The 14,958-nt window shown below is 39.9% G+C and overlaps 1 protein-coding gene across 3 annotated transcripts in view; it reads left to right on the forward strand.

The window, feature by feature from the left end:
- The window catches only part of SSH2 (slingshot protein phosphatase 2), a 312,427-nt gene that overhangs the window by 256,963 nt on the left and 40,506 nt on the right, over nucleotides 1-14,958 (forward strand). For all 3 annotated transcript variants that reach the window (XM_004454370.3, XM_004454372.3, XM_004454371.3), the window contains 4 exons: nucleotides 161-282; nucleotides 8,939-9,007; nucleotides 9,790-9,855; nucleotides 13,080-13,274. In XM_004454370.3, the coding sequence (XP_004454427.2) occupies nucleotides 161-282; nucleotides 8,939-9,007; nucleotides 9,790-9,855; nucleotides 13,080-13,274 (452 nt within the window). The remainder of the gene's footprint in view (nucleotides 1-160; nucleotides 283-8,938; nucleotides 9,008-9,789; nucleotides 9,856-13,079; nucleotides 13,275-14,958) is intronic.

The raw sequence follows: 14,958 nt of genomic DNA on the forward strand, positions 1-14,958 counted from the left end.
CAAATCCGCTTCCCCCCCATGAATTTAGATCTTCTAACAACTGATTATGCTGCCCCCCCCTTCCTGTGCTTATGAAGCTGATCTTTGAATCACATGATCTAAAAATTGACCTTCTAAATTTCTTAAATTTTTACTTTCTGTATTGTCTGTTAACTTCTAGGCTGTGAGACTGGAAAGTACTTACCAGAATCGAACACGCTATATGGTAGTGGTTTCAACTAATGGTAGACAAGACACTGAAGAAAGTATTGTCCTTGGAATGGATTTCTCCTCTAATGACAGGTATGGTAGCACAAAAAGAGTCATGGGAAAACTCCTTTTTAAATAACCTGTGCTTGTTGCCTTTTTTTTTTCTTCTTTACTTTGTTTTGAAACAATTTCAAACTTAGAGAACAGTTGGAAAAATAATACAAACCCTACACAGAGAATTCCAACATACCCCTTCCCACAGATACCCAGATCCACCAATCTTAATATTTTGCCACTTTTGCCACATCTATTAGTCTGTCTGTCCATCTATTGATCGATCTGTCAAACTATATGTCTTCTGAACATTTCAGAGCAGGTTGTACATATCATACTCCTTGGACACATAACGCATCCATGTATGTTTCCTAAGAGCAAGGATATTCACTTATGTACTCACCTTAAGTGCAGTTACCAAATTCAAGAAACTTAAACATTGATTTAAAGCTTATACTCTATATTCCATTTTTCAGTGTCTCAATAATGTCCTTTTGAGCTTTCTCTCTATTCTTAGATCCCATCCATGAACCATGTGTTATATTTAATTGCCATCTCTTTAGTTTCTTTTTTTTAAATTGTGAAAACATACATATAACATAAATTTTCCTCCCCACCACAGCCCTTCCCAAGTATACCATTCAGTGGGATTAATAACATTCCCAGCATTGTAGTACCCTAACCAATATCCCTTACTAGAACTTTCCCTTCATCCCAAACAGAAACTCCACACTTGTTCTGCATTAACTCATTACGTCTCTGCCCCACCCCCCACCCCAGTAACTTATACTCTACCTTCAGTCTCTGTGAGTTTGTATATTCTCTGATACCATGGGGCTTATATTTAAGACCCTAAATCTGTAGCAATCTAGATTATTTTGATACCAATTAAACTTCAATACCAGGCATAAACTGTTTTCCTATACCCCTCTCTTCCCTCACCTTCATTCAGTTCTTGTCACAAATTACGTATTTATACACTGTAAGTCCAAAACCACTGATATATCGTGTTTTATGCATTTGTATTTTTTTTTTTTAAGATTTATTTATTTATTTAATTTCCCCCCCTCCCCTGGTTGTCTGTTCTTGGTGTCTATTTGTTGCGTCTTGTTTCTTTGTCCGCTTCTGTTGTCGTCAGCGGCACAGGAAGTGTGGGCGGCGCCATTCCTGGGCAGGCTGCACTTTCTTTTCACGCTGGGCGGCTTTCCTCACGGGCGCACTCCTTGCGCGTGGGGGCTCCCCCACGCGGGGGACACCCTTGCGTGGCACGGCACTCCTTGCGTGCATCAGCACTGCGCATGGCCAGCTCCACACGGGTCGAGGAGGCCCGGGGTTTGAACCGTGGACCTCCCATATGGTAGACGGACGCCCTAACCACTGGGCCAAAGTCCGTTTCCTGCATTTGTATTTTAGATCCTGTAGGAAGTAAACAGTGGAGTTACAAATCAAAAATGCAGTATAACTGATATTTTATTGACCCATGTCGTTTTCTTTACAGAAGATCTTTATTTCTTCCTGTGGCTTCAGTGAATTTGCCTGTGTCTTTTCCTCTTAATCTGCACAATTTCTTTTACCATTTCTTATAGGCTGGGCTGGTGATAACAGATTCCCTCAGCCTTTATGTATGTGGGAATATCTTAATCCCTCCCTCATTTTCTTTTTTTTTTAAGGCATGGGATATTGAACCTGGGGAAGCTGGCACACAACCACTGAACCACATCAGCAACTCTGAGTTGGGTTTTTCATTTGTTTGCTTGTTGCTTGTTTTTTTGTTTTTAAGAAGGCCCTGGAATCTGAAACCAGGACTCCCGTATAGGAAGCAGGTGCTCAATTGCTTGAACTGCATCTACTCCTACTGCCTTCTTGCCTCCATGGTTTCTGAGGCTCCTTTGCACATGACATGCTGCTTCCCTCTTGTGACTTTTAGAATTCTCTCTTTCTCTTTGGCATTTGACAGTTTGATTATAGTATGATGTGGTGTGGGTCTATTTGGGTTTAGCCTGTTGGAGTTTGTTGAGCATTTTAGAGGTGTCTGGTCACTTCCTTTTATTTTTGAGATATCAGAAATCAGGGATTAAATCCAGAATCTCATATATGGGAGCCAGCACTCAATCACTGAGCCACATCAGCTTTCCTGAGTTGGTTTTTTTTTTTTCTTTGTTTTGCTTGTTATTCTTTTTTTTTTTTTTCCAGGAGACACCAGAAACCAAACCAAGGACCTTCCATGTGGGAGGTGGGAGCTCAACCTCTTGAGCCACATCCGCTCCCTGGTTGCCTCTTTTTTTAGTATTATTATTATTTTTATTATCTTTTTTTTTAAGATACATAGATCATACAAAATGTTGCATTAAAAAATATAAGAGGTTCCCATGTACTCCCACTCCCCACCCCACCCCACTCCTCCCCGTGGTTGCCTCTTGAGTTATCAGAAAACCTCTTGTGTAGTTCTACTTTTAAAGTTCAGTGCAGGGGAGGAGGTGGGGCATATGGGAATCCCCTATATTTTTTATGTAACATTTATGTAATCTAAAGCTTCTTTAAAAATAAAAAAATAAATAAAATTCAGTGCATAAAACCAGAGAACATAAAACTTAGAAACACAGTCTTGAAAGATGAGCATGTTTAGCTAATGTCTTCAATCATGTATTCCTAACTTAACATTATTCCTTACATTCCTATCATTGTTAAGTAGTCATGATATAAAACAAATGATTTAAACTTACATTTCCAGGAGAAAAGCTACCTTTTCTTGGCAGTCCACTATATTTTAATCAGGAATGAGTCACTTTAATGATTCCATGTCATGCCTCCTTTATTATACTGTACCAGTGGGTTCTGGGTTCAAAGAGATCCCACTTTAATTCCAGTGTCATGTATTTATTAATGTCCTTAAATCTTGCTTTTACCAAACCTTATTCGTCCTTTTCTTCTGAGTTAAAAAAGGAGGAGAAAATGGTTCCTTAAACTCAAAGCAGAGCCTATTATAATCATAAGTCTTTGGCTTTAGCTTCACTTTACATCCTATGATTAAAAATATCACACATCTAAGTATCTTATTTAAAAAATTAGAAAGTATATTTTAAAAAAAAGATATCACACAGAACCTGTCTGTTTTGGGTCCTTAAGGTTTGTTGCTTTCCTTTTTTATCTTCCAACTTTTTCTGGAGAAACCTTGGGAAGACTGTGGAATGTGGCTGCTAAGCAAATCTTTCCACTCTAGATAATAAGCCTCAGGAAATCCTGCCAGATGTCTCAAAGCACTGACTTCCTGGTTTAGGACCAGAATGGAACTGTGGAGTAGCTAGGGCTGTGACCCAGGTCTGGGGGGAATTTAGCCATAAAGAGAAGAGGATAGTAGAAATGATTTTGATTGTCCTCAAGTTGGAAAAAAAAATTACATTGTCATTAGAAAGTTTCCCAAAGTAGTGATTACCTGAGCATATATATAGTAGTCAACCTGAAAATGACTCATGGGTTCACAAAGATCAGAAGGCCAAAGTTGTCACCTAGTATGCCACTTACAACCTTTAATTGTATGCTCAGAAGATACTCAGGCTTCTGCACCACGTTTAGGAAGCCACCCCCTGGATCCCTTTAACCTCTGGTGTTGCCTATGCAATAGACCATCCGGTATGCATTTATTCTATAAGGGCACCTACCTTGCCTATATTCATGTAGGATTCTAGGATTTCTGATTAGGGTTTTTATTTCTCTAGATCTGTGCTCTCTGGTATGATAGCCACTAATCACATGTAGCTATTTAAATAAATTAAAGTGAAATGAAATGAAAAATTCCTGACACAACAAGCCACATTTTAAGTACTTCAGTAGCCATGTGTGGCTACCATATTGTACAGTACATGTATAGAATCTTTCGATCATTGCATAAAGTTCAGTTGAACAGTACATATATAGAATATTTCCTTTGTTGCATAAAGTTCAACCATTACTAGATCATAATTTCCTGTTTAGCTCTCCCTTACCCCAATCTTGGAAACACTGTAAAATAGGAATTGGGGCTGCATGGGAACTTGACTTGAATCTTCCCTTAGAGAGGAAGGCCACAACTGCAGATTCTCCTGACCCAGAGGGCAGACAATCAAATAGCTAATCTTCTCTTTCACTTTGTCCTAAATTTCCTTAGAAATCATAAAGAATGTTTATTAATATCTGTACCCAGTAATTTATCTTCAGTCAACCACTTAGTCTATATTCTGTAATAGTCCTGCCTGAATCATATGTGCCAAGATATACTAACAAAAACAAATTTTAGTTTATGAAAAATAAAATGTGACATGAAAAGCTAGAATGTAGTTCATTCTGTTTGGTCAACTTGATATTATGAATTTCACATACATCCTCTGCTTGAATGAGCTCCTTGAATAATAAGAGAGAAGCTGATCACTTCAGAATAATGATGCTCAGGTAATCTAGTATCATTTCTATTTCAATTACTGTTGAAGGAATTTGTATCATTTTTCATATAAAAAGTTAATGTTTCAAAACAATGTTAAACCAGAGTGAAAGTCAAGATTATGACATGTTAATTCCAAGTAGTTCTTTTATTTTTTATTAAAGATGTATTTATTTATTTCTCCCCTGTTCCCCCATTGTCTGCTCTCTGTGTCCATTCACTGTGTGTTCTTCAGTGTCTGTCTGTATTCTCATTAAGCGGCTCCAAGAACTGATTCTGGGACCGACCAGAGGGGGAAAGAGGCGATCATTCTCTTGTACCACCTCAGCTCCCTGATCCACTGCATCTCTTATTATCTCTCCTCTGTGTCTCTTTTTGTTGCTTCATCTTGCTGCGCCAGCTCTGTGTGTGGGCCAGAACCTGCACAGGGTAGCACGCCTGTATGGGGCAGCCCTCCTGCATAGGGCAGTACTCCATGCAGGCCAGCACTGCACATGGGCCAGCTCGCCACATGGGCCAGCTTGTCTTCACCAGGAGGCCCTGGGCATTGACCCCTAGACCTCCTATATAGTAGACGGTAGCCCAGTTGCTTGAGCCGCATCCTCTTCCCCCAAGTAGTTCCTGAGATATCTTGCAACCCATCCATTTAGACTATTTACAAGTTTTTTGAAAACTGTTATATTTTTTAATATACAATGTAACCTTGTTTTCTAAATTGCATTGGATATATTTCAAGTCATAAAGTAATAGAGCTTTATGGTTTTGTTTTTTAAATTTCTCTTTGTAACCCCAGTGTCTTGGGGGCATTGTCTGGCACATGGTGGAAGCTCAGTAAATATTTTGTAATGAGTTGAGTATTTATTAAAATAAGTAACGATATGGGAAGTGGATTTAGCTTAACAGAGTGTCCACCTACCACATGAGAGGTCCAGGGTTCAAACCCAGGGCCTCCTGACCTGTGTGGTGAGCTGGCCCATGCACAGTGCTGACGTGCGCAAGGAGTGCCATGCCATGCAGGATGTCCCCCGCATAGGGGAGCCCCACGCACAAGGAGTGTGCCCAGTAAGGAAAGCTGCTCTGCGCAAAAAAAGTGCAGCCTGCCCAGGAGTGGTGCTGCACACACGGAGAGCTAATGCAGCAAGGTGACGCAACAAAAAGAGACACAGATTCCCAGTGCCACTGACAAAATACAAGCGGACACAAGAGAACACACACAGCGAATGGACACAAAGCAGACAACTGGGAAAGGGGGAAAGAGGAGAGAACTAAATAAAAAATAAATCTTTAAAAAAAAAATAAGTAGCTATACTTTAATAGAGAAAATCTCATGAGAATCAAAGTAATCTGGGTGAAAATGCCAGGTATGCCTAATCTAGGCCTCCTTTTCCCTTTGTGTGAAAATGTTATGTCTTAATGTAAAAAAAAATGCATCCTGACCTTATTAAGAGCTGAAAATGTGATGTTGTTTCCTACGTATCATTGTTGCATGCTCAAAGTTTAACTAATGTTTGGTCACCAGCTTGTGGATCTCACTTTTTGGAGCTTCTGTGGCTTCTAGGTTACTTAATTTCTAGATTTGTCACTGAGTGATCAACCCTTCATATTTATAACCCAAATCATGCTTGTTCCTAGGAACCCTGCTAAGCATGCAATGGAAAAAAAAAACTATTCTAAAAATAAACTTACTGTTCCTTGGGAAGTCATTTTCAAAACAAGTTTTATCTGTACTCTCATTTAATCAACAAAAATCATGGTGAAGCTCTCTTACTAGTTCCTTGACTCTGGCATCATAGCTATGCCTCTGGTGTACAGGCCCAGAGTTGCAATGTGGATAAGCCATTCCAATCTTGATTTGACTCTTCCAAGCTCTGGAAGCACTAGTGGGGTATTGAGTAACCCAAGCCAACATGTGCAGTGAAAAGCATTAGACAGCCCAACTAGGGACTGGCCTCCCTCAGCACTGCAGGGACTCCAGCAGTCAACACTTGATATTGTTCCTCTCATTGTTTTTAAAGTATGCTTATAGGGGAAACGGACTTGGCCCAGTGGTTAGGGTGTCCGTCTACCACATGGGAGGTCCACGGTTCAAACCCCGGGCCTCCTTGACCCGTGTGGAGCTGGCCCATGCACAGCGCTGATGCGCGCAAGGAGTGCCGCGCCACGCAGGGGTGTCCCCTGTGTAAGGGAGCCCCATGCGCAAGGAGTGCGCCCCATAAGGAGAGCCGCCCAGCGCGAAAGAAAGTGCAGCCTGACCAGGAATGGCGCCGCCCACACTTCCCATGCCGCTAACGACAACAGAAGCGGACAAAGAAACAAGACGCAGCAAATAGACACAGAGAACAGACAACCAGGCGGGGGGGGGGGGGCGGAATTAAAAATAAATAAATAAATCTTTAAAAATAAATAAATAAAAAATAAAACTTAAAAAAATATGCTTATAATGCTCTCCCCTTCCCCATCACTTTCAGACTACCCACTACAGATCCATAGTCAGCATTTGTTTTACATGACTATACATTCACATATGTTGTTTTACTTTAAATACTTTACATCTATGAGGTAGATTTTGTCTATCTATAATTTAGGATGAAGATATTGAGGCTGGTTAAATAATTTATCAAGAAGAGTTGAAATACTGAAATCAAATCTAGATCTTTTAACAAAACTGCTCAATAAATGATAGTTGTTAATGTCTGAGGCACTACTCTCTGTATTTTTTGTGCATTATCTAATTTACTCTTCAAAATAGCCCAGTGAAGATGATGTTTTCATCCCAGTTTTATAGACCAGGAAACTGGGACATAAAGCAATGAAATAGCTTGTCTAAGATGACACTGTTAGTGCCAGAACCCCCGGGTTCCAGAGCCCATCCAACTCTAATACCCATGTTCTTAACCATATTATGTTGTCCTACCACCCATATTCAAGGTTCTTTCTACTATATCACATTCCTTCTTATGTACATTGGCAGGGAGGGGGCATAGAAGCCTTTAGGAAACTGGCTAAAGGGGGAAAATGATAGTTAATGGCAGTCTTAGAGAAAGTGGTAGAATTTTGGGCTTGGTTACAGTTGTCCAGAGAAGTGGGGTGACATGGTTGGTAGTTCATGGCTTCCTATCCCAACCTGTCCCATTAATTTAAAGCCAGTTTCCTTCCTGGGCTAGTATGTGCCTTAAATAAAATTTCGGTATATTTTACTAGGGCTCCCCTTTTGTTGGTTGTTGATATTTCTATTAACTCTGCATTTCAGTGATGCTAGTTCAGTGCATAACCACCAAGCATCATTTTATTTAAAGTGTATGTTGGGGCGGCGCACTTGGCCCAGTGGTTAGGGCATCCATCTATCACATGGGAGGTCCGCGGTTCAAACCCCGGACCTCCTTGACCCGTGTGTAGCTGGCCCATGTGCAGTGCTGATGCACGCAAGGAGCGCCCTGCCATGCAGGGTGTCCCCTGCGTAGGGGAGCCCCATGCACAAGAAGTGCACCCCGTAAGGAGAACTGCCCATCGTGAAAGAAAGTGAAGCCTGCCCAGGAGTGGGGCCCTGCAAATGGGGAGCTGACGCAGCAAGATGACTCAACAAAAAGAGACACAGATTCCCATGCTGCTGACAACAACAGAAGCGGACAAGACGCAGCAAATAGACACAGAGAACAGACCACTGGGGTGGGGGGGGAGGGGAGAGAAATAAATAAATAAATCTTTAAAAAATAAATAAAGTGTATATTGTCTTATTTTATCTCTCTAACTTGATGACACATTGACAATGACTTCTTTACATTTTTTAAATTCCCTTTCCCTTTCAGACTATTGAGTATGTTCTGGTGTTCAATAAATCTGTATAAACCTCAAAATTAGAATTGAGCCAATGACATGTCCAGAGATATTCAGCAACCAGCAATTGTTTTGGTATTATAAACAATCCTTGGAGTTGAGTTGGTTTCTGTGATGCTTGGCTGAGATTTGCCAAATGCTAGACAGTAGCAATCACCTGGATTTTTTTTTTTGGACAGTGACCATTTACAAGATGGCCAATACTGAATGCTCAGTCAGTAAATTTTCTTTGTTAAATATTCAAGGAACTGATTAACCACCTCTTTGAAGCAACTCCTGGGCACATACATGGGGTTAATAACAATACGATAGAAATTTCTCCACTCTAACGCTCATGTCAGAATTTCAGGTTTAGGGGTATATCCTTTGTGCTAAAAGAGTTAATAAACAAAGAACTATTTCTCAAAATAACAAGAAGGAACTTATGTACTGTTTCTTGTCTTACAGTAGCACTTGTACAATGGGTTTAGTCCTGCCTCTCTGGAGTGACACCCTAATTCATTTGGATGGTGATGGGTAAGAGCTTTCCCTTTTCTCCTACAGAAAACCAAGGGGTGGGAATCCATTTTGCTGCCCATTCATTCAGCTGAATGGGACACCCAGTATGCCCACCTGAATTGTCATGTCAGCAGCTCAGTGAGTCCTTTTAAACTCCCCTTTTGTAAAATGGAGTAAAAATACAACTTGCCAGGCCCTCTCACTTCTGTTCTTCTAGATTGACTATGGTAAGAATCCAGACAAAGAACTGGTTCATTGGCTCATTCTTTAATCTGAGCATGTGGGGACTGTTGCAGTGCTCTCCCTGAGGGTACCTTCTGTTTCAAACAACCTCTTGCTGCCTCTGCCAGCTGTCGGCCTACCGTATAACCCCTTTCCTGTGCCAGTTCCTTCCAGCGACTCCACCTCCACCCCTACCTCCTGGTGTTTTGGAATGTGTCCCCAGGAGACCAAGATATTTGCTCCCATTTATAAAACCAGGGTCAGGTTTACCAAAAACCCATAAGACTTCCAAATAGAAATATACTGTTGTACAATTTGTCTGGAGCTACAGCTTGGAAACTTTATATAGTTCCCTGACACCAATGTCGGAGTCCATTCAGTTTGCCTGGCATTAAATCAGACAATTTGTTGAAGCTTTTTGATCAAGTCCTTTACTCTCGTTAACTACTGTATGAAGTGCCTGATAATTCCTTCTGCTGAGCCAGCTGTTTTTAGCCTTGGAAATGACATTGAAAAATCACAACCGAAGTAACTCACTCTCATTTGTGGATTTTTTTCTTGTTCTTTTTTGTCTTTAGTGGATTCAGCGTATCAACTGATAACAGAGTTCACATATTCAAGCCTGTATCTGTGCAGGCAATGTGGTAAGATGACTTTTACTATCTCTATGAAAGTTTTTTAATACGCTATTGGAATGGTATTTTATGAGAAGTAGCATTTGAAATGGTAAAATTCACTATGAAAACTCCTATAGGGTATGTTTGCTTATAAAGGATTTTATATGAATTGTTTGTGTGGTATAAAGATAATCTGGAAGTGTAATTTTCAAACTTTCCTGGTCAAAGACCTTGTACATTGGTGAACAGTGAAATTCAGAGGTATTCTTAGACTCTGGAAGAGACTTAATGGTTAGCCAGTTGGAGCTGAGTTTTATAGGGACACATTCATCAACTTAGTAGCACAGCCAAGTCTAGAACATCACACTGCTCCACATTAGCTTTCAGTTTCTTAAGGTAGTCAGGGATAAGTTTTGATGGAGGTTACAATATTAATAGATAAGTTTCCATTTAAACTTCTATTGTCTGTTTGCATAATGCAAATAAAACCTAGAGAAAACATTGTAGTTGGTATAATAACCAAGTAGCATACTGAAGCTTTTGTATACCAGGCATTTTTCCAAGTGCTTTACATGGATTACATTTAACCATCACACTAATCCCCAAAACTAGTATTATTATATTAGCCCCTGTTACAGATGAGAAAATTCAGGTTTTGGAGAGGTTGCATAACTGGTATGGAAGTATCTCTTATATTAGACAGAATAGATTTATTCTCTTAATCCCAAACTATCTAGAAAAATTACCTAATATGACCAGGGAATGATGTGACTTTAAGATTCAGAGTTCATCCCTTAGTCAAGATTTTAATTTCAGTTCCTCATTCAAGCTGCTTGTCCTTTAGTGGAAGTCCTTGTGAGGAGTGGCATGGACAGAAGGCAAGCCAAACAAGAAATAAAGGAGCCTGGAAAAGACTCCAGGGAGATCAACTACCCCTGAATGACAGAATTGATAGGATTTAGGTGGGTGAGGTGCTAAGACATTCACCAAACAATTAACAATCCTATCATTTTGTGCAGTAATTGAGGTAAGACATAGTTTGAGGTCATGTGTTTAGACCAGATTTTTAGATTTAGGGCATATTTCACAGGTAAGATTCTCATGGAAAACTCATTACTTCCTTTGACTAAGGCTCAGTTAAAGCCAACTGACCTATTTATTCCCAGGTACCAAGTAAAACCAAATAGCAGGAAGCCCCATAAACAACAGCATTTTCAGTTGTGTGTTTGCGAGAAGTGTGAATCAGTCTGAATTCTTATGACAATGGAAATTCAAGGAAAAACTTCAGGTCAAGTTTTGATGTTCTAAATAGTCCTAGCTCTATTCACTTATTGCAGAATAAACTTTTTTTGGTATACCACATGGGGGGTAGTGAATTCAGAGTTACCAGAAACAAAATAGACAATGTAGAGATCAAAGTGGCATTTAAACCAGGTGTTTCCTTCTCAGGAAGATAGTTGTTACAGCCTCCCACTCCTCTGTGCAGCTGAAGCATCTGAGGTGACCAGGTTTTAAGTGTATCTTAGGGCAGTTGTACCAGATACTTGGGCTTTTGAAGCACCTGTTCCCCAGATAAAGAAGACATGGATTGTATATCCTGTACCTTGGGCTAAGCTGGCCCCATTGAATCTGTGTAATTAAACTGGTTTGCTGAAATTCTGTAAGAATTTGATCTCACTTCGAGTAATAGAAACCATTTTTAAAAGATTCCTTACTTTTGATTTTTAAGGAAAAATCCGTTTCCCTAATAAATTTGGACTGGCACATTTTTCCCTTATCAGATTTGTGTATTTTTCCCCAATTTACCATATAGTGTGTTGACAAGGACCTAAGGAATAGACACTATCACTGTCATATACTATTGGGAGAATGTACTGGAGCATCCTTTCTGAAGAGTGATTTGCCATCATGCTTTATAATTTTACATACTGTTTGACCTAGTAGTTCGATGTCTAAGAATTCATCCTAAGGTAATAACCATGGGTGTATGGTGTATATAAATATCTTAGCTATGAGAATAGGAATCAATTAAATTATGGTACATCCATAACATTAAATACAATGCAACCATTTAAAAATAATATAGTTGAATATTTATCAACATGGAAAGATATTGAGGATAGGCATAAATTTAAAAGATCAAGTTATAAATCTATAAAGAATATGGTCATATTTTTGTTTACATAGAAAATGGGGAAGATCTACACTAAATCTTTTACAGTGGATATTTCTGGGTGGTGGCATTACCTTTTATCTGAGGTCCCTAAATTTTCTAAAGTGAGCATGGATCACTTTTGTTATGTGGGGAGAAAAAAGGAGGACAGTTTTTTGGTTGTTGTTGTTTTAAGGTAAAAAGATATAAGTGGATTGGCCACAGAAGTAGACATACTGTCTTTTTCCCTTAAGAGAAATACATTAGTGTATAGCTAATAAGACATTTCATTCAATAAATATTTGTTGAGCTCTGCCCCTGAACTAGTCATTCTTTGAGAGACATCAGTAAACAAAATCTACAAAGGTGTCTGCTCTTGTGTAACTTATTTTCAAGCACTTCTGGCTTAAGCATTCCCCAAGTTTATAATAAAAAGGTACTCCTCAGTTTTGTTTGCCCTTCTTGGGTACCTGAGTTCAGAGTCAGAAGGTTTAATTAGTCTCAGAATAACCAGAACTGTTCTTAGAAAGTAGCTCAAGTACATCAATAAAGTTAGAGACTAGCTGACTAAGGCAGCAAGAATGGTAAATGTCATTATATCAGTACTTCCTGGATATTAAAGGACATGATCTCAAGGCTTGGGGACATCATCTGTCTATGGGATCTCTTTGGAGCGTCTAAAGATCATAGGGAATTTGTGCTGTAACATGAATCTGTGCCAAAGGAAACTTATCTCTATATAGTAAATTGTTGAGCACTTTAGTGCTCTAATGATACAGCATAGCCACAGCATGGTTGGAAACTATAGGATCTTCATGAGCACCACAGGCCCCTGGACCTATTTTTCGTTGGTAAATGGTCACTTCCCCTGTCCTCTCACCCCTTCTTAATTATTCATCACATCTTTCAGCAAGAACTCTCTAGTCTTTTGCTATGGATTGATTACATAGTATAATCAGAATCAGAAAATCTTATATTCCAGGTAGTAGATTCTCCAGAGGCCAAATTCTGTAGGATTCAAAAATTGAAAGAGTTTGGGATCATTGGCGTTTTGGTACTGCACAGTTCTAAGGTGCTCATTTCCCTGCATATCTTTCAGGTCTGCACTCCAGAGTTTACACAAGGCTTGTGAAGTGGCCAGAATGCATAACTACTACCCAGGCAGTTTGTTTCTCACATGGGTGAGTTATTACGAGAGCCATATCAACTCAGATCAATCCTCAGTCAATGAATGGAATGCTATGCAAGATGTGCAGTCCCACCGACCTGACTCTCCAGCTCTCTTCACGGACATGTAAGTCAGTTAGCCGAGGACTGTAAAGTCCTCTCTACTGTGTCTTGGGAGTTGTAGACTGTATGTTCCTCCCTAATCTCTCCTCTTATGGAATTAATCTTACCAAGAGATATTAGTCATTCTTTATACCACACATCTGCCAAATACTAAAGAACCCTAGTCAAAAAAATCTAATGCCCTTCTGTTGCCTGCAAAGTTACACTCCTGGGCACAATGGAGTCTCTGTAGTCAGGAATTGCAATACCATAAAATCCCATTAATTCAGATTCTACTAATTAGAAATAAGAGTTTAAAAGAGTTGCATTATCTGCATAAGAAGCATTTGGTAAGGAAATTAAAAACAATAAAGAAGCTTTTAGGGGAGGTTTATAATACTTAAGAAAACCGAGCTGTTTCCAGCCAATTAAAAACAAAATTTACATGGTTATGCTAATTATAAACTGGTTTCTGTTCACATTTCTCTAAAATTATTTTATAATTAAAGTATTTTACTCAGGCCAGCCTTTGCCTTAAGTTCTTGTCAGTAAGATTTTATTAAATCGCCCTGGTGTACCATGAATTGGTTAAAGGCCCAAGGTGGAGCTGATGTTTGTTTCCTCAATAAGTCCATGTGTTGAAGTGTATGGGATTTTTATTTTATTTTATTTTATTTTTTATTTCTTTCTTTCCCGTTCCTGCCCCCCCCCAGTTGTCTGCTCTCTGTGTCCATTTGCTGTCTGTGACTGCTTCTATCCTTATCAGCGGCACCAGGAATCTGTGTTTCTTTTTGTTGCATCATCTTATTGTGTCAGCTCTCCCTGTGTGCGGCCCCATTCTTGGGCAGGCTGCACTTTCTTTCACACTGGGCAGCTCTCCTTATGGGGTGCACTCCTTGCGCATGGAGCTCCCCTACGTGGGGGACACCCCTGTGTAGCACAGCACTCCTTGCGCACATCAGCACTGCACATGGACCAGCTCCACAAGGGTCAAGGAGGCCTGGGGTTTGGACGTGGACCTCCCATGTGATAGGTGGATGCCCTATCCATTGGGCCAAGTCTTCTTCCCCTTATGGGATTATTTTGGGAATTTTTTCATGCCTAGTTCCTGCTTTGGAAATTAATCAGGATGTTTATTTGCTTTGAATTGATCTTTCTTCACTTCCAAAGGTATTTTACAGGTGGGAAAGTAGAGTAGCTACTTACTATCTGATCTTACAAACAGGATTCACCTTCAGATTCCTAAAGTCATGCTAAAACAGTTCATGATTTTTTTTTAAATGGTGGGTGCCATTAATTTAGATAGTACTATAAATATGTTTTTCATTAGAAAAGGTAAAACTTCTAAGAATTACATGAAAGGAATAGTCGAAAAAAGAAGTGAAAGCTTTTTTGTGTAGGGTGTTATTGGTACTAAGATCTCTTTTTAAGTAGCTCTGACCCTTTTAAGGTTCCACGGTAACTAAAAAGGTAAAAGGATTACGGAAGCAGATTTGGCTCAATGGATAGAGCATCCCCCTATCACATCGGAGATCCAGGGTTCAAACCCAGGGCCTACCGACCCGTGTGATGAGCTGGCCCACACACAGTGCTGATGCGCGCAAGGAGTGCCATGCCACACCGAAGTGTCCCCCACATAGGGGAGCCCCACGAGCCCTGTAAGGAGAGCTGCCTAGCACGAGAAAAGTGCAACCTGTCCAGGAGTGGCG

The sequence above is a fragment of the Dasypus novemcinctus genome, chromosome 21, assembly GCF_030445035.2.
Source record: "Dasypus novemcinctus isolate mDasNov1 chromosome 21, mDasNov1.1.hap2, whole genome shotgun sequence".
Lineage (NCBI taxonomy): Eukaryota > Metazoa > Chordata > Mammalia > Cingulata > Dasypodidae > Dasypus > Dasypus novemcinctus.